At 37.5% G+C, this 26,310-nt stretch overlaps 1 protein-coding gene across 1 annotated transcript in view; it reads right to left on the bottom strand.

Annotated features, from left to right (window-relative positions):
• Positions 1–26,310, bottom strand: part of nckap5l (NCK-associated protein 5-like) — a 291,964-nt gene that overhangs the window by 176,307 nt on the left and 89,347 nt on the right. The window contains exon 4 of the mRNA XM_007896185.2: positions 4,081–4,144. Coding sequence (XP_007894376.2) covers positions 4,081–4,144 — 64 coding nt within the window. The remainder of the gene's footprint in view (positions 1–4,080; positions 4,145–26,310) is intronic.

Here is a 26,310-nt window from a genome sequence, read left to right as displayed (position 1 = left end):
ATTTAAAAATCCTCATCCTCAATTTCAAGGCCCTCCACAGCCTTGTCCCCTCCTACGTCTCTGACCTGCTGACTCCCTATCAACCTGTCTGCTCTTTCCATTCAGCAGGCTCCGGCCTCCACCATGTCTCCATAATTTGCCAGCCTCCTGCTCTCACCCTGAAGATTTTTTAGTGACTGAAAGAACTGATGGGATAGGCAGCTCTTCAATCAATACAATTTATAGAAGACTGCCTCTAATATAGTCAGGCCTTTCTGTTTTTTAAATAAACTTTATTAAAATAGTATGCATTCTTTATTTGTAAGGCTTCACCTCTCCCACATGCTGTGAGATCATTGTGTTTACCTCTATAGAATAAGTTTTATATTGATAATACAACAACAAAATTACATTTGTAAAGCATCTTTTACCTCGGGAGGGAGTCTCAAGATGCTGAACAGTGGGGGATCAGGATACAGGCTATACCTTGGAACTGGCATAACAAGAAAGTCACAAGATCACAATTGAGGTTTGAATGAAGAAAGTCCTTCAATCCATTGGATCTTATCCTTCCAGAAAACTCTCCCTACTGTCCTTCCATCACAGCAGCAAGCNTTTTTTTAAGAACAAATGAGTCCAGCGCTCTAGCATCAGCCAGCTTTCCCAGTAACTTATTACAGTCATCAATTCGCTTTGTGTATAGAAATATTTCCTGGCATCTGTCCTGAAATTGCTCTTTGCAACCCTATGTCCACATTGCACGGTTGCTATTGGTTCAGTGACAGTATAATTAATTTGACCTAATCACTACAACAAAAACAATTTATAAAGTGGATGTTTTGCCTTTACTGGAACAGTCTCCAATTGATTTGGAGGCGTCAACAGCAGTTTTTTTGTGACTAGATCACCACATGCTAAAATATCTGCTGCTTGCTGAAACTACAGGGAAAATTTCACAGTGTTTTAATATGTGTTTTAATCAATTTTACTTTTATATAGACTTCAGGAAAACATAGATAATAATCAGTATAATAATCCTTCATTTTGATATACTGTCCTGGAAAAAGAATTTCCCCAAAAGACAACACATTCAAAATGATATTGATTGAATAAAGGAGTTTGGACCTCATTTGTAGGCTATGATTAAACTCCCCGGTTCAGGGTGAAACCTTGGGCAAGTTTCCTTACTCCACACTCCACAGTTATCCAATAATAATCCCTCCAAAACAAAAAACAATAATAAATTGGTCATTTTCAATCCACGACTGTTTGTGGGACACTGCTGTGCGCAATTGGCTGCCGCGTTTCACCCACAAATATACAGTCAATTCACTTTACAGTATATTCTGTGAAGCGCTTTGAGATGTCTAGAAGACGTGAACAGCGCTATATCAAATGCAAGGATTATTATTCTTATAATCTTGTATACCTTGCTATAATTCATAATCCATTGTCCTGTATAATACCCTACCCTGGGATAGGTTACATCCTTCACCAAGTGAGACCTTACAGCATTCAGTACAGCTTCTCGTTTTGATGGGAGCTAATTTCCACAGGCTCTAGACATCCTCTGGAATTTGTCATGTGTGAACCAACACAATGAGTGTCAGGAGGCTTTTTGAATGCGGTAGAAATCACAGCCAGGGCGATCGCTATTGTTTTCTAACATGTATGTATTGGATAGCGGGGGAAGGGATACTGGACAGGCTCAGAATTAGGGAATTTGGCTGATTTTTTTCTTTTCTCTAATCCAGAGGCACTGACACCCATTTTAGCTTTCTGCTCAATTTAAGGTCCCTGCTGGAAAGTGTGTGTATATGTGGGCACCATGAGAGAATTGGTCAGATTCAGCTGTGATGGTTTCTATGGTTGAAAAGTTTAACATTCACTGCCACAGCTCACACATGAAGAATGGTCACAAGGGTGATACACAGCTGCTGTCATTTATGGCACTGAAAAAAATATTTATGGCACTGAAAAAAATATATAGCAACAAAAACCATCACCTTCAGACAGGGAGGAAAAGAGAATTCTCTTGTCATATGTGCTCATGAAAAATATTTGAAGCACATGATCAACTATCAATAATACTAATATATTATCTTTGGATTTGATATAGTCTTTTATCATGTCTTCAAGATGTCTCAAAGCACTTCACAGATATGATGTAAAGTATATATAAACTGTATATGTCTTGTGGGCAATACAATAGCATTTACATTGAGGGTACAAAGGCTTTATCAAGCTTTTCATGAAACCACAGTTTATGCATCACATCACAACAGACTATCGTCAATATTTTTCAGAATATCTAAACTTCAAAAACAGATTTTCAGTTTTTAACAGGTCACATTCTGAACTTNAAAAAAAGCTTCCATCTGAAATGAAAATCATAGAATCATACAACACAGAGGGAGGCCATTCAACCCATTATGACTGTGTCATCTCTTAAAAAGTGTTATCCAAAACAAATCCCACTCCCCCGCTTTCTCTCCATAGTCCTGCAAACTTATCCTCCCAAATAATTATCTAAATGGTTCACTGTTGTAAGAAAACAATATTTAAGAAGTTTTGATATGTAGTTAATGGATGAAGTTGGGCAAGTGCCATTATGAAAATAAAATGGATAACTTTTCACCTGACCAATTTTTGAAAGAAATCAGCACATGAAACCCCCAAAACTACAATGTCGGAATTCATTTTAGAAACTATCATCTTAAAGAGTTGTACTTTTCAGGTTTACAGCTCAGTTAAAGGTAGTAGACGTAATTTACTATAATTCACCTCCTGGCAGACAAAGATAAATTATTGCCAGGTCTTTTATCACTTTGAATAAATAATTTTTCTTCTTGAAGTTATTATAATTGAGAGAAATTTTCTCGTTATATTATAATGGCCATAAAAGGTTATTTTGGGGTGAGTGCCAAAAATTGTCCTTTTACATTATGTTTCATTCAGCCAATGTGTTAACTATAATCAATTCAACACCACAGAAGTAAAACTTAGTGCAGTGTATACTGACATCTAGTTATTAACAGTAGTACAGAATTTATCAAAGTATCCAGTTACAAAAATAATTATTTATATATATAAATCATTGCATGTCTTAGCCAAAGGACAGCACCTCCGACAATGCAATACGCTCCCAGCACTGAATTGGAGTGTCATCTTAGACTAAGCGATTCCAAGGCCCTTAACCCACAATCTTCAGATTCAGAAGCAAGAGTGCTCCCACTAAGCCAGGCTGACACATTTGCAAATACATTGAAAATGTTTTAGTAAATATTATTTTTGTTTACAGCACAGTTTTTGTAATGTGGTAACAGTTCTGTTCACTGCTGAAAAATATTGGTATGACACTAATAAGGTGATTTTAAAAAAATACTCTACATATATTAATAGCCACTCAACTTTAAGGAAGCCAATTTCTTGGAAGAATTCTTCACAGTGTGGTACTGTGGACCAGGGCCAACTTTGTCACAGAAGAATTGGACTTGATACCAGAGCCTTGCAGAAATGCCTTCAGATGAGTTCTGAATGGTAACATTACAGAGTTACAGAGGGAAGTTGGTGATTTCAGATCTTTACTCTGAATAGACTGACTTGAGGGTCAAACTGATCTGCTAACTCTGCCTTGAACCAAACGTCCTGTATAATGTGCATGATAATCATGCTCTCTTTATTAGATGTCAAATGGTTTTCATTTCAATTATTTCCCTTGCAATTTGGAGTACAAATATTGAGCATTTACCACCTAAATTTCTATTTCAAAACATGTGTGCAAGTCCACTGCTTTTCCAGGTTTCAAGGTCGTAAACATGACATTCCAATCTTGTGGTATAACAAATGCAATGAATGGCTGTCCCACATTCTGTACGCTCTATGGTCAATGCTCCTGATTTCATTGCTTTTGAATCCTCCATTAAACCACTCAGTTATTGATTTATCTGTAACAGCTTCCAATTGCCTATAAAAAAATCCTGTAGAGGACATGGCCTGAATGTAATATATTTCTCTTTTACAGCCTAAGCTCAGTGAGCAAAACTTATGCGAAAAACCCCCACAGAATACCAAAGCAGGAGAACAAGTTTTATACTGTACCATTGTTCCTTCACTTTTATTTCTTGCAACTTCCCGCTGTAACCGAGCCACTGCCAGCTTCTCCCTAGGAAAAACAAAGAACGTGAATAGATGCTCATTTTTCATGAGTGCTGAGGGTATTCCACTCCAGAAACTTTAAAACATTCTCATTTGTCGCTATGGTAATATAACTACATCAAGGTTTACCAATAGAAAGCATAGAATCTTTGGCTGCTGAAAGCTAATGTGCTGTACAGCATTTCATGATTTAGTTCTATTTCGAAGCATTGGTCTATAAAACTAGACTGCAATCTTTATTTCAGGGAAATTATACAATTAGGTCATGCTTCTTCCAGATTAAAACAATACATAATATGTTTTAATAACATTAATAGAACGTTCTGAAAAACCTTGTATTGCTTCCCCAAATAAAGTTATTGAATTAATACACAGTATGGGATGAAAGGTGCTACACAAATGTAATTTATTGTTGTTGTATACAAAAAACAAAGCAGTGACTCCAGTTGCACAATAATTGCAAAATTTGCAGATAATGCTGTGTATGATTAGGCAAATACATACAGCATTTACTCAATTATGTGTTGTTTTACCCACAAATATACAGTCAATTCACCTTACAGTATATTCTGTGAAGCTTTTTGAGACATCCAGAAGACGTGAAGAGCGCTATATCAAATGTAAGGATTATTATTATTATGTGTTTGCAGAAATCACCAAATTTGCTTGCTCACTTTGCTCATATACACTTTGTGCTATTGAAATTATTACCAACCGTTTCCTCACAATTACACTATTACTATTTGTATTCTTTCTCTTGTCCAGAATTTTGTAGAAAATTCAACTTCAATACTTTAGCACTTTAAAGATGAAGTAAAACATGCAATTAAATTGAGGCAAAGTAGGGCAGTGCCCCTCTTAACTGGCTTAGAATGCAGTCTAGACTAATGAGATAAAAGTTCTATCTCTAAAGGATTTTGCTTGTTAATTTGCAGTAGCATATGTTGCTTGACTTACAACTGGTCTGGTAGTAGCAAACTAATGATTGCTACATGTTTAGCTATAAGCCCACTAATAAATTAAATTACGTGATCCTTCAAATTAATTCTGCCTCATCTAATGAAACAGATTAAAATACAGATGAGACATAGCTTATTGTTTTGACAATTTTTGCAAAGTGTTACTTGCAAATAACAGCAATATAAATATTAACAAAGGTGGCTGGTAAAGTCACTTCAATGATGTGTTTCTTCACAAGAGGCACCTTCTAATTACAAAACAACTTAGCATCATTTTGGGCTCTAACCTGTGCCGAATGCTAAAAAGTAGCAATATATTTGTTACTTGTTTATAATGAGTGCTCTCATTAACAATACAAAATATAAAGATACACATTTCTTGGGATCAGCACATGATGGATCACTATACAACAATACTGACTTAATAGCTTTTAACAGGCTACAAAGAAGTAGGTGGTAGTCATAAGTCAAGATCTTATAATAATAAGAAGAATATACTGTACAGTAAATTGACTGTATATTTTGTGGGTGAAATGCAATAAGGTAAAGAGACAAGGTAAGCACCTGGGCTGATCACTAACAAATGGTGTTCAATACAGATTCATGTACTTCTTGGATAGGATAGAATTTGCCAAAAGGGAAGTTGAAAGCGGCCTAGGGGTGTTGGTCGCTGGGCGTTGCATCACTTAGCATTTCCAAACAGTGTGAGACAACAATAAACAAGACAAATGGGATACTGAGCTGCCAAATCAGTCTAGTTCAGTTTGGCAGAAGTTACACTCGAGCTGTGTGGTGTTCTGGTCAGGCTGCATCTAAGGTCCTGTTTTCAGCTCTCATCACCACAACGTAAGGAGACTCTCCAGGTCTTTGAGTCAGTATGGAGGAGAGCTACTAGGAGGATTATTATTTTGAAGGGATTATTGCGATAAAGAATTAAAATTGGAACCTTAATTTCAGCTACACTAAGATTGCAGGACAAAGTTGATTTTAGAACAGACACCAGGAAGCGTTTCTTTATGCAGCAGATGAAGCAGGTTGCTAGGAAGGATGACAAGCGTCAAGACATTGGCCTCATTTCAGAGACAGATTGATCCTGATGAGAAGACTATAGGGTAACTAATCTGGAAGGATGAGATAAAACAGAACAAAGGACCTGATTCAAACCAATGCTGTGTTCCTTTGTTTTGAACTGCTTAATCTGACAATAAATATAGTAAAATAGAGAAGAGAGCACAATATTCCCTCTTTACTCACGTGCAATGATGACAATGTTCTTGTGGTGATATCAATAAAAGCAACAAAATTACAGAACTAGTGATAGGTCTTTCTTGTTCCATGTTCTCTCCAGCACCGGAAAAAAAAGTGCAATCATACTTTGCTTGCAATAGCTTGCTGATCAGTTCAAAGCCAACAGCAAAGTAGCAATATACAGTCATCTGATTCCATCCTTGTTGAAGTGAAACCCGTGCCAAGGATAAAACCAGTTACAAGCTGCTCTTTTTATAATAATGACATCTCCTTTAAGAAACAACTGACATCCTTCCCACCTTGGGAAAAATCTCTGTCTGTGTTTCCTGACAGCAATCAGCAACAGGACCAATAAAGAGATTTTATATAAATGTAAAATTGAATCATTGGTACTGCTCAAAAGGATATTGCTCTTCACTCCCAAAACAGCATTCAAGGAAATAATGCCTTCAGCCCATTTATGTATTTAAATTTGCCTATTATCACCAAGCAGAGGGCACTAAAAATTGAATTATCTGCTGGTGTCATTAGCAGAACACCCACTATTACCAGTCAACATTAAAATCCAGGCATTGTTTCTGCATGACAACCTCAAAAAAACTCATTCTGATTTATTATTATAAGGTTTCCCCTACTGGCTGTCTATCTGTGTTCTTCCCCAATTAATGCTGATATTTTTAAGTGCCAACAAGTGTCAAATTATAGGTAATTTTGTATTTGGGACATGCTATCTACAAACAAGATTATGACTGCCTGAAATCATTTCACATTCAAGTTTGCAACCATTAACAAGGAGAATCTTTATGTCACCAGTCTAGGATTGGCAATGCAGAATTGCAGTAACAGAGACTATAATAATAGTAATAAATAGTAATAATAAACTGTCATTATTGGATTCTAGAGAAGCTGCAATGTGAATCCTTGTTATATTAAAATACAATGGACAATTGTCCGTGTTGTATTGTATTGTATTCTGCTAGAAAATGAGGACAGGAAACCCCTTAAGAAGATCTGCAGTCTCAAACCTTCAGAATAGTAATAATAATCCTTGTATTTGATAAAGTGCCTTATCACATGTTCAAGACGTATCAAAGTGTTCACAGAATATATTGTAAAGGGAATTGACTTAGATTTTGTGGACAAAACGCGGCAGCAATTGGGCACAGCAGCATGACCTGACGACTTCCAATTCCCCCACTGCAGCTTCTTTTTTCACCAACAAGAACAGAACCTTTTGATACACATTTAAAGAAGTACAATCTAGACAGGTGACCTCTTCTTTAAAGTGCTCACCAAAAGGTTTCTAAAAATGTACATCATCTACACTTGCTGCTTATCAGACTAACTTTAGTTTAAGTCTGTCGTTTGGTTGCTTATATTAGAAACAGGCAAAGCAAGATGTTTTATACCAATTGCCTAACTTACCCTTACTAAGGAGAGGATATCACTTCTCCATATAGTTTTAACTGCTTCCTAACATGGTCCTTAGATTGTCTTATTTGCTTTCTTCTGACCTTTAAACAAACTTCTCCAGCCCACCATTTCAGTTGAGAAAGAAAAACACATCTTTCTCCTTCAAATAATAAGAATCCTTGCGTTTGACACGGAAGCCTCATCACGTCCTGAAAAGATCCAAAGTGCCTCGCAGGATTGAGTTCAGTGACTGCATATTTGTAGGTAAAGACTGAATGACCTGCCTGTTGTGAATCTCTCGCATTTTCTGTTTTATCTCAGAAAATTGCAAGTGATTGCAGTGTCCAGGTGTTTGTGAAATTGCACTAATTTAATGTTCACAAGTCACCCTATCATGCCATCATTTTAAAGGGCAAATGCGCCTGGTCACACGTCTTCTATTTTTTGTCAGCAAGAATGCATTCTTATGCTTCAGTGAAAACAGTAGATTGCATCCATATGTAACATCAAGTGGAAGGCTGGCTTATTTATGATTACTGAACTACTGCCTGGGGTTATTATCTGAACTATAAAAGCTTTAGCAGCTGCTTATAATGCAACAGCATCTAATGGATCTGTGACACATAAAAAGTACAAACTATGCATTTTACAGCAAGTCAGAAAAAATACATATTACCAATGTTTGCTCTAAGTGGGTGGAATCACAGTGCTCCAGTCAAAAGAATGCGAAATAATAACACGAATGTCACAAGCATTAATCTGAGGGGAAACTGAATTAATCTAACAAGAGGCAATATTTCACTGCTATTATTTAATTTTCCTTCAAATCTGTTATTTCCATTAAATTGTTGTTTGATTAACATGTGGAATTTCAATTAATTCCGCAGGGAGTTAATACTCCTTTGTTATTAAAGGTTACATGTTCAGAAAATTGTTTGAGTATAACTTAATAGTCCATTAATATGGACAGAAAGCAGAATTTGGTAATGCAATGGGAGTCAATTAATTAAATCAAAAGCAGTTATTCAATTAAGACCAAGCTGTAGTTTAAAAATGGGTTCAAATACAGGTAAAAAGATTAAAAACAAAAATGCAGACATTATGACCCAGACATAAGAAAACCAAGACATTGTGAGAGTTACATTATTTTACCATGCAGCCAACATGAGCAACATGGTCATTTGTTGCCCACTTTAATAAATACAGCTCCTACAATGCTCAATTGCTTGTTTGTAAATCTTACTGAGTTTGTATAGAAGATCTATGTACCAAATGATCCGAAGATGTAGAATAGAAACTATTCAATACCTCTTTGCGCATAAAGGTTGGCAGGGATTGTTCTCATTTGAATTGAGTTACTGTATTCTCAATTCAGTTCTCTGCAGGCACAAGTTTAGAACACAAAACTGCCTTCAAAGTCAATATTAATTGGCACTGATCTGTCAATCTCATTCAGCAAAATCAAATGAACACAAAATGCTGCACATGTAATTGTTACTCTGGAGTAATAGTCTACTTTGAAGTTCGGGTGGACTGTAGGGAAATCAAGGGGGCCACATTTATTTAGTACATGATCCTGAAGCATTTAATGAATGCAGAAAGGGGAAAAAAAAGTTCCATTCCTCGCATAGTCATTCACTGCCTTTCTACACATAGTTGCATAAAATTGATGTAGAATAATAAATAATGTTTCTCGCAAACACAGAAAGGCTAGATGGTGCTGAGCCAATATGATTTCTGCGCTATTATTTTGATGTAAAACAAAATGGATTACAACAGGTCTCAATAAGCACATATGTGAAAAAAAGTTAAAGAGAAGGTGGAAAGAATACAGAACCATCAGAAGTGCTCAGAATGCTGATAAATAATTAAATAATTGAAGATAAAAAATAAAAGGAATATAAAAAAAGATAAAAAGCATAAAAGCCTGCGTACCTTGAATTTTTCTTTGTGCTTTGGCCATGAGAATCCAAATAAAAATCCATATTTACAAAGATTGAAACTTTCTGGGAAAATGCTTCCAAGCAGTTGAACATCCATACAATTTAGTTCCAATGATAACAATATAGATATTGGAGGAAGCTGCAAAAAAAGTAAGATTCCCACCGTATGTCTTTACTGTTGGTAAAATGCATTATATATTACATCTGAAGAATATGGCACCTCGTAATGTCAAACACTAAATCAATCTTTTATTAGACTGTATAAAACTACGGCGTTTAAATTTAAAGAGCAACCTCTTCTCCTATTACTATCCATGATTATAAGTTGATGGTGCAATAAAGAGATAAATAAACTATTTGAGGATTGAGCAAGTGCAAGAATGGGGACACTAAATGCACAAATGTTAATTTGTAGGTAAATCCTCAGGATGAAGTTTAAAATAACAATAAAAAGCAAGGACACATACAGTCACTCCCGAAAACTGGAGCGGACTGAACTAATAGGCAACCCATGTCATGAATGATATGGATTGCCTATTAGTGTTAAAAGGAACCATAATAAAAAGTTGAAACAGAACAAGCTCCCATCAGATCAACAACTTAATGACCAGAGTTGTTTGTTTCTAGGTACTCTATTAATGAAATTAGTTCTTTGGAACTAGCCCTATTTCCCAATATCTCCCTCATACAAAGATGGATCGTCAATGGCTGAACATAGTTTATTACACAAAACAAAGGTATAAATCTGGTGTAATCCATATGATCAATGCAATTTGCAATGGAGTCCAGGGTGGTTCTGGCAGGACATTGATGCCTGCAGCAATGAATATCGATTCAGCATCTGCTCAAAAATAGTTCAATGCATTGCCCGAGAACTATTAAAGGGACCATTTTAACTAGTCATGCAATGAACTCTTGATGAAAACAGCAATGCTTTGCACAGGCATTTAGTTACAACCTCACAAAGTTCTGCAGCCTAGGTGAGAGCAATTCAGAGCAGCAAATATAAACCCAGCATTTTGTTCCAAATTGCTTTTCTGCAGGTATAGATGAGGTATTAAAACTCTAAATACAGGATAGACAGCAGATGATATTGTTCAGTTATTATTTGCAAGATATTATAATGTGCCAACTTTAGGGGGGTACGGATAGCATGAAAAATACGAGAAACACAACGCAACATGGTTCAGCCCGCCAACAAAGTGCATACGTCTGAGGTGAAATGTTCCTCAATGACTCCTAGTAGAATACTGCTCAGTAATTGATAAAATTGAGAACGTATTCTATTGGCCATCTGGTTATTCTCAGGTTTGAAATTGAGCACTCTAATCCTTCCCCATGGGAAACAAGCAGTTATTTGGACATTGAGGGACTTAATGAAACCCATGTAAGGCAAGCACTCTGCATACAGCAGTGCAGTGAAACCTACACATATCAGTATGATGAAAACTGCTGTACCTCATGACAGGAAAGAAAAGTGGAATCAGAATTGTTTGAAACAGATGGAATTTGGAAACTGCTTGGATACAAACCTTGAGGTAATGTGGAGAATTAACTAGCCTGTTCTGAAAGTCTTCTGGTAACAATGTCTTTTCCTGATGATATTTAACAAACTAATTGTGCTGGCTAAAACCAAAACTGCAATTGGTGGCTATATTCCCAAGGAATGGTATTCTGTTATTAGTTGCCATAGGCTCAACAGTAGGAAATATGAGCTTCGGAATGATATTAGAGTGTTCGGGAGCATAGCGTTAGAGAGAAGTTTGATTTTCTATACTTTAATGATATATATTTCAGGAGTTTGGGATGAACTCATTGGAATTCATTTTACTAAAGTACAGAAACAGAAATAACTACTTCATACACTCCAAAAGCAGATTTCATCAGACAATTCAAAAAAGCCAGAAGAGCAAGAATCCGAACATAAATCCAAATGACCTTGCCATCAAAGAAAAAGTCTCTTCCACTTACTGTAAACAGCCCAATTTAAAGTTTCCTTGCAGTTATAACAATGCTATCATCCACTACAGTTTTGATAGCCTTCAGGTTTTACCCTGTCCAGTTTGATAGGCAAGTTGTGTGTTTGAGGCTGGACAGTCTGGCTGACAAAAATAGTCCATTAACTGGGAACAACCCTTCTCTTAAAAGGTGGGAAATGACCATCTTGTTGGCGAGGAAAAACAATCCGACAGCAAACGTATCACAACTCCTAAAGAAATGAATCTAATTTTGCCTTGATGTCATTTATATTATGGAGAAAAATATGGAAATCAGTAGAAATGGTGAAAACACATGCTTGAGAATGACAAGCCAGCTGAATGGCACTGTCTTGTTCAAAAGCTCTGGTATTCTGAAGTTTGAAGAATAAACAATTGGGTTTCACACCCTCATCCTTTGAATGTCCCTATAACTTGAAGTTTCACCCACAAAATATACAGTCAATTCACTTTCCAGTATATTCTGTGAAACGCTTTCAAACGTCTCGAAGACGCGATAAGGCACTATATCAAATGCATGGATTATTATTATATTATTGAGTTAACCAATATCTCCATTGAACTGCATCACTTTGAGCACATGAGCAGACATCAATGAATGAAGAACAATTTACATGGTCATATCCACAAAACAGAAATTTGTCTACTAACAAACTGAATTATATTTTGCATAGGAAGAGATGTGGATGAACTTATTGATACCGTAAACAGTTAAAGATCTCTGGAGTAAAGATTTGCGATGATATCTTCACCACTCAAGAAATAAAAGACAACCAGAAATTCTTGCAGGATTTTAATCTGTTAAATTTTCAATATGGCACCTGTGAACTTTAAATCATGGGAACAGTACGGATTGAATTTCTTGAGATTTATTTGGAATCCTGCCGACTGCAAACATCCCTACACTGATTCCTTCTTGAAAACGACTTTAACCTCCTAGCCACAAAGTAAACATTGGACATTAAATGAAATACGGTTTGCATTTTGTTCCAATGGTTCGACAGAGCAAGAGATAGACAGAGTTATTTATCATCCTTAATACTTTGCAGAAGGGAAGTAAGAGTATATTAGCTCTTCTGTGAATAACTTTGAGATGTCCTCCTGATGTGAAGGGCACTATATAAATGCAAAATTATTGGTGCTGTACATATCAGAGATAAATTCTGCAGAGCATATGTCCTAAGATAAGTAGTACTAAATTTGCAGGATGATACTGATGATAACAGGGACACAATATTGTAGTAAAATAATGTCCAAGACTTGGAAACAAAGTTTTCAAGTCTTATTATATTAAAAAGATCAAATGTATAAAGAAATTTTAAAAGAAAATGTCCATGTCTAGAAATTCTGATAATGAGCAAGATGACTTTCACTTGTAAACCAATAGGAGGTGACTATAGGAAGGTCAAATAAGTATATCTTTAAGCAGCTTTTTGAGGGGGAAGACAAGAAGTTTGAGAGAGGGAGTTACAAAGGGTGGAAGACATGCATTAGTTTGCTGAGGGAAGGAACTTAAGAGTGATGCTGGAGAAGATCACAAAGGTTAAATCTGAAGGTAAAAGTTACAGTCTGCATTCCGCATTTCTGAAAGTTAGAGATCACTACTGGAAGCCAGGTATCGATAACCTGATCCTTTTAGAGTAATCTATTGTTGTTTTTATGTAAAGCTTTGCTGAACAGAAGTTCCTCAGCACTTTGCAGTATTGTTTGAAAGCAAACATTTGAAGGATCAAATAGATTTTAAAAGATAGATTAATCTTTCCCTAGATGATCAAAAAGCAGAAGGTATGATTTCTGACCTTCCAATTAAGTAGATAAAGGAAGTGAAGCTCAATGAGTCTAATCCACATTCGTCATGCACTTTTGCTACTTAGTTATAATTGGAAATTTCATTGTAAACCAGTAATGAAAGGGTACCTATTTTTACTGATGGCCATATTGATAGACCCCATGTGTTTGTTTTTGTTGACTCATCAACCACTACTGACCACAAAAGCAGAGAGTTTAGAACTGTTGCACATGCTATTCAGCAAAGAACACAAAGCTGAACAAATATTTCAATGGGGGTAAGGGAGATTCATCAGTGACCTCAAAACTTTGTGATCTCAAACTTCAAATCCCCAGACATTGATCCAACTACAAATACTTAAACGTGTCCCATAATGTAATCTAATTTCAATCATTTTAATCTCTCAGATGGTTCACCCCCAAGGAATAAAGGAATAAATGCCACTTATTTTTATTGAACAAATCGATTGTTCTTAAACGGAACACCAGCCAGTTTTCGTCTAGCTAAAGCAAAATAGAACATTTTCCTCAAAGACTATTTTGCACTTTGAAAAGCAAGCATTTCCTTTTAAAAATGTAAGAATTATTGTTTCGACAGCGCAAAAAACATCAGTGCAAAGATCTAATCAAGATTCATAACTCCTTTCGGGAGCAGTAACTATGCATTTTTTTTGCAAATACTGTAATTCTAGTCTGACCTTCACTATATTTCAACCAAACATAAAAGCTAGGGGCCTGATTTTCCCTCACACAAGGGTAGCAATAAATCCAACCTCAGTTTGGTGGTAAACGTGCCAAGTTACCAGTTTTGTGCTAAATTGGAATTTCTCCTGCTGATTTGGCAGCATTACTCAGTGAAAGTTTGTGCAATCCAATCAACACAAAGATGAAACAGCTTTTCAATGTTAATGATATGCTAATAGTGCAAATGAGGTGAGGCTTCAAGAAGTGCTGCCGTGCTGATAAGGTGACCATAGCAATGTGATTTGTGGCACAATGCATCATTGCATTACCAATTGTGTCTGCGACTTACATGCATAGAATTATTACTTCAACAGAACAAATAATCTTACAAGGAAGCATTCTATTGTCCTTTTGTTAGAAGATAATTAATTGATCCTTTGATTATTGACATTTGATTTCTCATCAAGGAAGAACAGGACACTACGGAGAAGAAAGTTTACCACAAGATCATACTCCATTGCAACAAGGGGCCCAATGGAGCAGATTCCATTACAATAGATAAATTTCTCCAAACAGATAGATCTGCAGCAAATACTATAATCAGCATAGTGCACCACGGAGAGTATATATACACGTATATATATAATATATGTAATAATCTAGACTTGTTAAAGCCTCTATATACAGGGTAACCAAAAAGTTGTGATACCATTACAATGTCTAATAAGTCTTACAGAAATGGTGATAATAATGATAGATGTATTTTTAGATAATGCAGCAGTTATCATGACTTTTTTGGTCACCCTGGATACATAATATATATACATATATATATTATCATTGCAACGTTTATATTTTTCTTGGGAAGAAGCCCCTCTTCCCTCCCAAGCCCATTTCTTCTTTTCTGCTACCTCTAGCAATTAGGTATTTCAGCTTTCACTTCTCTGACTGACTGGAATACTTCTCCAGAATCCTCTGGCATTCTTAAAGGGAATGTTAGCTTTAATAAAGCCAAAAATGTCCCTGGCATCAACAGTTAAAGAGGGCAGTTAATAAGACCATTATGTTCCAAATGAATGCCTACACTTAACATAATGCCATGGGAGGTAGCGTTAGAGCTAGAAATTTAAATGGATGCACTTAAATTTAAACAGACAAATGGTCCAAAATATTTCTATACGATAGATTCTGAATAGTATTCACACCATTTATATTAGGTCTGATGAGTGTCCGACACATCCGCAAATCTATCATTATACTTAAGAGTGTCCAAACCAAACAACTGAGAATCCCACATGCACACAGCAAAAAATCCCTCTGATAAAATGAATCATTCACTCCAATGCTGCTTGTGGGACATTGCTGTGCACAAATTAGCTGCTGCATTTGCCTACGAAAGACACAGTCACCGCACTCCACAGCAAATCTTGTGAAATACTTTGAGAAAATGCAAGGATCAATATGACATAATGTCAAAATGTGAGCTTGTCCCTCCCCCCAAATTCCGATTGAAGGCAATATGGAGTGGAAGCATGAACAACAGGCACGCAGATAATTCCATTTCAAGATAAATGTTACCTTGGACACTTATTGCTTCTTTGGTAAAACCAATGCAAGAGTTCTTGCATCATCATGTAAAACTCTGACATCATCCAGAATGTCCCAAGTTTGATTTCCTTCTGTGTTTATCTCAACCAAGCTGTAGATGCACTACGATTTGTTTCAGCGCCCTGTAGTGGTGGAAACATTCAGCCTGTGTTCCTAATGTTGATCACTATCCCCTGACCGCTTCTGGAACGTGAATGTGGTAGATGTCAGATGAAAAACAACAACAACAAGATTGCATTTATACAGCGCCTTTAACGTCGGGAGGACGTCCCAAGGCGCTGGGCAGTTGGGTCAGGACCAGAGCAGGGGGGAAATGGTCAGGGTGAGGGGAGGGAAGGGAGGGGGCGAGGAGGGGGTAGAGTGTCGAGAGGGAAGATGAACGCACGGTTGAAGAGAAAGGTCTTGAGACTGGCCTTGAAGGAGGAAAGGGAGGAAGCGGCGAAGGCACTGGGGGATGGAGTTCCAGAGCCTCGGGGCTGAGAGGCTGAAGGCCCGGCCACCGATGGTAGGCCGGTTAGGACGGGGGATGTGGAGCAGACCGGAGCGAGAGGAACGGAGTGTATGGGCAGGTAAGTAGGGGGATAGTATGTCGGAGAGGTAGGAGGGAGCAAGGCTGTGAATGGCCTTGCAGGTGAGGATGAGGATCAGAGAAAACAGATTGGGCTTGGCTGTGCTGGTTCCTATGGTCAATTAGCTTGCCGACACGCAATGCCCAGATTCACACGTGACGAATGGTCACTTGGGCAGAGAAAGGGAATTGTCTGTGGAACTGACCCCATCAGGAAAAAAAATGGACGAGAAAAATAAATTACATTCCTAAATACAAACTACTAAAAAGATCATTAGTATCATGATATATGTATTATGCCAGTATTCGCCTATAAATACACAATCATTGCATTGTGCAGCAAATCCAGTAGAGCGCTTTGAGACGTTTTAACGATGTCATGAAGTGTTATATTAAATGCAAAGATAATTATCGTTATAATCACCATCACAATTTTCCTTAATAGAAACAGTAATAATGCACACAAACTTTTCTTTTAAACAAACTAAGATTCCTGTTTGACGAATTTCAGTGCATGATTGAGTTTTTAAACTCCATTGCATATATTGTCTTAATTGCATTATATTAAAATACACTTGCAATGTTTTCAAAGTTTGAAACTATTAATTGATACTGTTTAACCTAGTGTACATTACTTTCCTTTAGGTTTACATTTAAACACACATAATTAGAAAATGTAACAGAAAGCATGCCTGCGGTTATCTTTCCTGACACCGAATAAAAGCACCTAAAAGGGGAGAAGCAATCATGTGTCTCCTTGGCCTTTTGTATTTAATCCAACTTGCTTTTGCCAGCTGTTGGATAAAAAAAATCTGAAGACACTGAACCATGTTTGTTACAACCAGTAACATTATTAGCTACATCGAAACAGAACTCCCAATATTAGGCAGGAGGTGAGTTTCTGTTTGAGCGATCCTTCTGTCACACTACTATAAGCCCATATTCATACAGCCTAAAAGCATTAAAAATTAATTACCAGTTAATGATATAGTCGTTTACCCCCTCGCTCTAACCATAAAGGCAGGCCAGCTATTGACGGAGGTAGCAACATAAGATGATTGCATATTTTCGCAAATTAGATGATTTACTGAAGACACCAAGCTCAGTCCCACTGTGTCTCTATAGATCTTTATGAGGGGAGGAGAAGGGAATTGTTGTTGAGAAAGTCACATCCAGAGGGACTTCAATCCACGGGGACTGCAAAGAGGTTGCAACAGCAGGGCCACTTTTTGCACTGAATCAAACAGTGGTCAGGCAACAAGCATTGATTAGTGTCACAGTCAATGGAATATTTAATGTTCCAATCCCTTTCAAAACTAGAAAAATAGGGATTAATGAAAGTAGAATTAATAAAAGTAGGATCCTGAAGAGATAACAGGTACCAATTTATATTCGGTGTGACATAGACAATCTCAGAACTCCGGCACCAAATTCTTTCTTACGTGCAAATGTGTAATTGTAATTTTAAAATCAGATTTAATTTCCAGATTAAGCTCTTACTTGGCATTTTGTCTATTCCACCACCATGGCAAAACTTCAGCCTCCAAAAATGCTTTGAGTGACAGGAATCTATTAGCTCAGAACAAATTCTCGTTAACTTTGACATACACTATTTATGTCTCTTCAAATGTTCTGTGGCATTACCCATCATGGCATAAATCTTAAAAACGTGTAAGAGTGTTCAATAGCAGGCGATTCCCAATTTTTGTTCCCCAAAATCGAAAAAAGGAAGCAAACATATTTTAAAGAGAGCTATAATGTCTTTCCCTTAAATAATAATTTTCTTTTATGGGTATAGCTTTATGACTAAATGTCTATGCTTTTGTTACTTATGTAGTTATTGTTGGTGCGATATTGCTAACTGAAAATTAAGTGTTTAGCTTTGATGGGCAGTTTGATAAGTTGCTCTTGCTACACCTAGCAGCAAAAGGATTTTCACCTCCATAAATAGCAAGAATGCAGTGAAAGCTAAACACTTAATATTTAGTTAGCAATTTTGCAGCAACAAAACTTATATAAGCAAGAAAGGCACAAAAGATCAATTATAGTGGTAACACCAAAAGTGTGGATGTAGTCAATTATTCAATGAGCAGCAGTATCTTGGTTATAAGTTTAGAATTAACGCCTATTTTCATGTTGAAATGCCTTGAAAATCCCAGTATAAATCTGGTTTGAGTGGTGGGATGGCAATTAAAACTGGAGTCTGCTTCAGGAGGTGCTTTTGACTGTACATTGGTCTGCACAGGTGCATTATAAAGGTAGGCATTGAGAATCAATTTGCCCAATGCTCATAAATAATCAATTAATATTTCTAAATTTGAAGACACCAATTTAAATGCCATTAAAGAGCCAGTCACCTAACAAATTTGCAAATCTCTGCAGTTATACCATTTGAACAATACTAAGTTTTCCTCACTAACTGCAAGGAGTGGAAAGTATAAATTGGGTTCTCTGCTCTAAAATCACTATTCGGCTAAAAGAAATGCAACAAGCAGTTCTGTCTATTTTCAGTTCACACTAATTTATTAATATTAAAACATGCATACAATGTGACTTACAGACTTATAGCAATGACCATTGTGTGTAATCAGCATAGTTATGACAACTAGTTTGGCTAGCTGGTACATCCTTGTCGCCTGCTGTATTTTCATTAGGTTAAGACTATCGGGGCTGGATCAATGCCAGCAATCCAGTATTAATGTAATCCTACAAGGCAATGAATCTTCAGTCATTGAAAAAATATTCACACCTCAGTGATTTGTAAGCCAGCCACCTAACACAGCTTATTGGTGAATAATCGTATTATATTTACTGTACATTGTGCATACTACCTAGAATATGCTGATAAATAACTGAAGATGTGGTTGATTCCAGGAAGAAAAAAAGATTCAGCTTATTTATTATCTGTATCGATTGATTTTTCAAAATTCTTTTATCGTGATATACACTTTTGTTGTGCTGAATCACAATTTGGTTAAGTGTTGTGCACAATTTAAAAAGTTGTATCAAATGTAATATGTCTACAGACAAGGTTGCCTTCAATAAACAAACAAAGCAATCAGTGATAGACCTTCCCACTGAGTATTGCATACATTAAAGAAACACCACAGGGATCTGTGCATCTGCATACTGAAAGCACTCTGATGGCTGACTGGTTGCTGAATTTATGAATTGCAGCCTTAATTATTGCTGTAAAATCAACTAACATATTTGAGAGACCAAAATAAATCAGGACTGACAAATTATTTTCACCAGCTGTTAGCAGTATGGTTCTCAGCAATTGTAATAGAAACCACTGCTTTGGTGAGATTCATCTGAAGAACAACATTGAACTATATAAATATGCCTTTCTGGATATGTTCCAATGGCTGCTAAGCTGTAATTTCACCTTACTTTATGTTACCACTATACTTTAACAGAGTTAAATTAATCAGTACAACATATTGCAATATCTTGGTAAACAATAGTTCAGTATATGTAAGCTTCATTGGAATCTCAATCTGCTGTAAATTATGCTTCTTGAGAAATCAGACCCATTCCGTTTATGTGTGTTAACTTGAAATGCCTTTATATTTTTCAATATGAAATAAAATTAGTTTTCATTCAACAATCCTGAAGTTTTGGGCATATATCTCCTAATTGTAGAATTCAAATGCGGAAATGCAATCGTTCCACAAACCACTTTGTTTTGTGTTTGTTTAAATGCGAAAATGCTGCATCAGCATTTTGTTTCTCTTAAGTGCAGTAGCTCTATGGAAAGTTTACACCAGGGCCAACTGGCTTTGGTCCACATACACCCAACCCAGCATGTAAAAAGGGAATAGCAATTGATAATCTATGCTTCACAACCCACAATATTAATCTCAAGGTTAAATTATTTCCAGTCTTAGTCTTGGATGGCATGTAAATGCATTTTGCACTTTACATTATTTTCCACAGACTTTTGTGCACTTTCAAATAAATTGAGCATTTTCTGACTTATACAAGACTATAAATTACCTAAAAGTTGTTTATTACATTTTTAAAACTGGAATACACTAAATCGATCAACAGTAAGCAAACTGAGCTTCAGGTATAAAGAAAGATTATGGTAGCGACTACATTATGCTGTACAACCTACTAGCATAGAATTCGTAATTTTTTTAAGGAAAAAGCTTTTTTGCACTTAATTCATAACAAAACTATGCATCAAAACAACTGCAATGCTTTGATGCAAAGATGGCTATACTTAACTACGTTTGGACAATTACACATGATACATGAAATTTTTTAAAATGTGGTCATGTAACAGTATGTATTAATCCATTACTACTTGCAAAGGTGCTCCATTAAAATACTGTACAATAGAGAAAAATGTTGAGTACCTTTCAGTAACTCCCAATGCATATTAAGAAATGTCAATTTTTCCAGTTACATGCAGTTCTGTTTTATTTTCCAATTAAAGCTAAACCTTTTTATAATCTTCCAGGATCAATATTTTCTAAGAAATAGCTTCTTCACAAATGCTTAATGCAATTCCAGCTAACCTTCCCCATCCTGAATGCAATCTAAATGTAGGAAGGACCACAATACCTTTCTGGTACTAACATCTTTTTGTCCCTTTTCAGGCCCTGGTTTCTGTTCATTGTTCAGAAGGTCCATCATTCACTGGACCATTTCAACAGTTCGAGACGCTGTCTCCATATACTGAGTATTTTATTCTCACCATAGTAAAATCCCTTCTCATCGCCCTTAAAGTCTCAGGGTGATTTATTACACACCGACCTTCACGTCTCAGAAATATCTGATAAAAATGCTTAAATGACCACCAAATACAGAAAGCCCCCTCCCCCCCCCCCCCACCCCCCAAACATAATGAACATAATGTAACAATCAGTGGTAAACTTTGGGCAGTTAAAAGTCCTGTGGCCAAAGCAGTTAGTTCCCACAATGTTATGGCATTAACCACTGGAGCAGTCCCAAGACAGGACCGGACAGCCCCACAGCAATGTGTGGCACAAATGCACTGTGTATCCACCACACACAGTAGGTACATACATACCACAACTGCAGAAAGGAACTCGTGTGCATTATTCATAATTCAGCATTTCCCGCACGTGTTTCTGGAGGGCAGTGGTGGGCAGGTTCTTGCAGTGATCAGAAACCCAAACAATATCAGAAGGGTAACGTGTGTGTGTGTGTGTGTGTTTCATCAGCAGCAGCAATGCTCATTTCAGGATTTGAAACAACCACATTCTGTAGTCTGGAGAGCATTTAAAACAGCAGATCATGAGAGATGTCACCAGGATTAACCCACGAGATCAAATCTTAATCAGACTCAGAAATGAAGCTGTAATATTTGCTTCCGTGCTGTAAAAATGATTATATTTCTCTTCCATCATTCGGGATGAAGCAGCTCACAGTTGGATGGCTCCTCAGCACATGCGGTTGTCAGGAGCAACAGGGCACACAATTGTGGTTTCTCACCCGAATTAGGGACAAATGGTGAGGTGTTTAGCTGCTCCTCTCGTCTGGTCTCGTCTCCTGCACAGACATGTTTTTTTTCCCCACAAACAACGAGCAACAGTTTGAACCCAATAACCCGCAGTTCGCTCGAACATCGAATCCACTTCCTTTTTTACGCCTAATACGCGGCGCTGCTGCGTTCTCTCACCCAATTATTTGGGAAGATTTAATCAGTTGGGAACCACTCCACTGCCCAGTGTCTCACCCAATGGAATAATGAAAGCCACAGCTGTGTTTATCACACACTTTCAGCCGTGTTCACGTCGCGCCATCACAGTCCGCGCCGCCCACACACAACACTTGTTTGGGGGTATCTTCTCCGCACAGAACTTTACAGTTTTGCCCTCGAGACAGAAACTCGCAGTCAGTTCCACAGCAAAATGCCACTCACACACACTCACATACACACTCACACACACTCACATACACACTCACACACACTCACACACACTCACATACCACTCACTCACACACACTCACACACACTCACATACACACTCACACACACTCACATACACACTCACACACACTCACATACACACTCACATACACACTCACACACACTCACATACACACTCACTCACACTCTCACACACACACACTCACATACACACACACTCACACACACATACACACACTCACACACACTCACATACACACACACTCACATACACACACTCACACACACTCACATACACACTCACACATACACACTCTCACACACTCACATACACACACACTCACACATACACACTCTCACACTCACATACACACACTCACACACACACACACTCACACATACACACTCTCACACACACACTCACATACACACTCACACATACACACTCTCACACACTCACATACACACACTCACACATACACACTCTCACACTCACATACACACACTCACACACACTCACATACACACTCACTCACTCTCACACACTCACATACACTCACACACTCACTCACTCTCACTCACTCACATACACACACACTCTCACACACATACACTCTCTCACTCACATACACACACACACTCACTCACTCACTCACACACATCCTGTGATTAAATGTCGAGCAGCTAAAATAAATCAACAAAGCATTTCGGGCTGAGTGCTTCTTACCCACACTACGCGAAGACATCCTTAAAGCTGAAGTCCTTCCTATAACAAACAGTCAGAGTAATCCTTAAAGCCATCAAACAGCGGAGATCCGGAGTTGATAAACTTTCCCTTCAGTGGCCAACCCGGAGCTGCCACTGGAGTCAAATCAGTCTCTCTCTCTCTCTCTGCCTTTGCTTTGTTGTGCTTCACTGGTTCCTCGGGCAGAGGGGGGGCACTTAACATGTGTTTAGGGAGGGTCGTTGGCTTTGAAGGTGGTCGTTTCCTCGGGGAGAGGAGCTTACAGCAGATCAGGAGTGCACTGCTGATGCCCCCCCTCCCTCCCTCCCTCTGTGTGCGATCCTACAACAGACCCTATTAATTCCCTGTCCCTAAGAAACTCGCGTTGGATCTGCTGTCGAGTCAAACCCATCTGCTGCCATCATCATCAGTCTCAACTGAATGGCTCTGACAAATCTGTGCCCGCAGCGAGGGTTAGGGAAGTTGTTGGGGGGAGGGTCTGTTTCTTTTGTCTGCTGTAAGCAGAGTGACTGTGAGTGGGAAGGCACTGGGGGGGGAGTGGGATTAGAAAAACCTCCATCCAGTACCCAGGTTAGAGACAACAACAATCGCCATCGCTACACATTCGCTGCTAATGAACTAAACGAACACTTACCCTAATCAGATTAGCGCTGTGTGGTGTGAAAGCTGCGCAGTTACATGGATATCTCCGGGTCATTTCACTGCTCGGAGTGGAATGTATCAGATGACTCGGTCACTCTCTAACCTCAGGACACATTCTATCCCTTCCAATTGTTATGGGGGGACACAGCAGTTGCTGCTATTCATAATTCTGCAGAGCAGTAATGCTGAATAAAATGACTGAAAAAGGGCTGCACTTGTGTGCATTCCAACTCTTGTGTGTTTCACAGTCTGTCACATCTTGTTTTCTTCATGAAATCCCCAGAAAGTATTAGTTCAACTCTGCATTGGCTAAATACCATTTTTAATCTTCGTCTTTAGTCTTATCTGTTCAATCTATTTTCTGGTGCTCAGTAAAGCACGAAGAGCATAAATTGCAGATTAAACTATTCAGAAAACACATGGCTGCACATGCAACCAGTCGTGCATTGTATAGAAAAGATTACAATATGAAAAAAAAGATAATAGGTTCTGAAACAGAGAATGTGTTTGGTTCCCACCACTATCAATGCTTGTTTTATGATGAATGGTACCTTTCAGTCTTCACATATTAAAAGGCTTCAAAATGTTCCTGACAATCTTTGCTATTTCTGTTGTGGTTCAGCAAAAGTAATGAATTAACTAATTCCCTGAATGTTCAAGTTTGGGGGATAAAAGCAACAAATGTGAAAATATACAGATTGTCTTCAGCAAATCTGAATCATTATGCAATTTATAATTTTATTTGGTATAAGTTTCTTATAAATCTTATTTCACAAATATTGCACTTTTCCCAAATTATACAGGGCAATAAGTTTAAAACAACAAATTACAACAATAACAAATTGCATTTATATAGCACCTTTCATGTTGGGAAAAGGAAGTTAAGCTGTTTCTGAAACCAATTTGTAGAATTCCAACATTTTGCTAACAATATAAACACACTAATAATCACCTACAAAATATACACTTTGCAATGTGTCCTGCAAAATGCTTTTTGACAAAATCCCAACCTGAAAGCTTCTATATCAAATAAAAAATTATTATTTTGCAAGTAAAGCCAGATAACACACTGCCACATACTTTTATATGCGGAAACAAAAGTTAAATACTGTCATGTATATTCCTAATCTCAAACAGGAGGCCAACTTTGCTAGCAATTGAGATTGTCTATGTGCTAATGATTTCCCCTTTTCCACGTCATCTGACCTCAGTGTCACTATTTTCTTTCACTGACAACCTCCCAGTTTTGTTGGCACCCCTCCCCCATCCTCCCATCTCTCCATCTCCATTGCTGGGTAAATCACATCCAAATTGAATAACATGGATTTCCATGAAAGCAGGAATGATTTAATTCATCAGCAATTCCTTATAGCATTGTAACCTTAAAACCTGTTCAGCAAGGAAAGGAAGATTTGATATAGGATACTGTTAAGGCATTAGTGAGAGATAAATGGTACAGTGAAAACTATCGTAATTATAATGACAAATTATTGAAAGATGTCTCACAAATTATCATGACAGAAGAGTTAAGTAAATCAGGAAGTACATACTGTTTAGCCAAAGTTTCCAGACTGTGGGTTAATTGCAACACTAGACATGAATTTGCACTGTAACTATTTTTTGTCCACTTATTTTTTAAATAATAAATATACTGATGCAGTTACATATGATCAAAAATAAGGTATAAGGGATTGTACTGTTTAGTTTTTTTTCCAAACAAAGTAACTGGGTTTAGGTGTCAGCATGGTTCAATTGGTTGCACTCTTGCCTATAAGTCAGAAGATTATGGGTTCAAGCTTCATGTCAGGACTTTGAACTCACATCATCTGGGGCAGGCTGACACCTGAATGCAGTGCTGGGGTGGGCTGCATTGCTTGAGTTGCCATCCTTCAGATGAGACGTTAAACCATTCAGGTGGATTCTAAAGATCCCATGGAAAGAAACAGGAGTTTTCCTTGGTATCCTAGCTAGCAATCACCCTGACTAAAATTGGTCATTCACTTCATGGCTATTTGTGGGGCATTGCTGTGTGCAAATTGGCTGCCGCATTTGCCTGCAAGATACAGTCAAATCACATTGAACATTGAGACATTGAGAAGCACATTGAGAGATTCTTCTAACATAAAAAGCACAATATTAAATATTGACCTTTGTGTTATTAAACTGAGCTACGTTTGTTCACATATGGTAACTACTATATAATGTTTAGAATTACATCCACTATGGCACAAATAAGGAAAAAGATTTTTTATTTAAAGGACACAAAGAAAGTTTCAAGGGCTGGGTAAGAACTAATACTGTAATTACAATTCACCAAGTGAATCTCATATCCATATTTCTGGAGTCCCAGAGCTCGATGATTAGAGCACTCGCCACGTAAGCAAGAGGATCTGGGCAGAGCAAAACATTAGGCAAGTTACCTTACACCACACAACTTTGTTTACCTAGCAGTAGGAACCCAGTTGTTAGTCGATTGGTGGATCGCTTTTCCGGTGGTAACAATCCCTTAAAAAGTTGTTAAAAATAATAATAATAATTTGGTCACTCAATCCACAACTCGACTGTTTGTGGAACACTACTGTGTGCAATTGGCTGCCACGTTTCGCCCACAAAATATACAGTCAATTCACTTTACAGTATATTCTGTGAAGCTCTTTGAGATGTCTCGAAAAC

This window comes from Callorhinchus milii, unplaced genomic scaffold, assembly GCF_018977255.1.
Source record: "Callorhinchus milii isolate IMCB2004 unplaced genomic scaffold, IMCB_Cmil_1.0 Scaffold6, whole genome shotgun sequence".
Lineage (NCBI taxonomy): Eukaryota > Metazoa > Chordata > Chondrichthyes > Chimaeriformes > Callorhinchidae > Callorhinchus > Callorhinchus milii.
The sequence above is the reverse complement of the archived record's forward strand: the minus strand, read 5'-3'. Positions and strand labels throughout refer to the sequence as shown.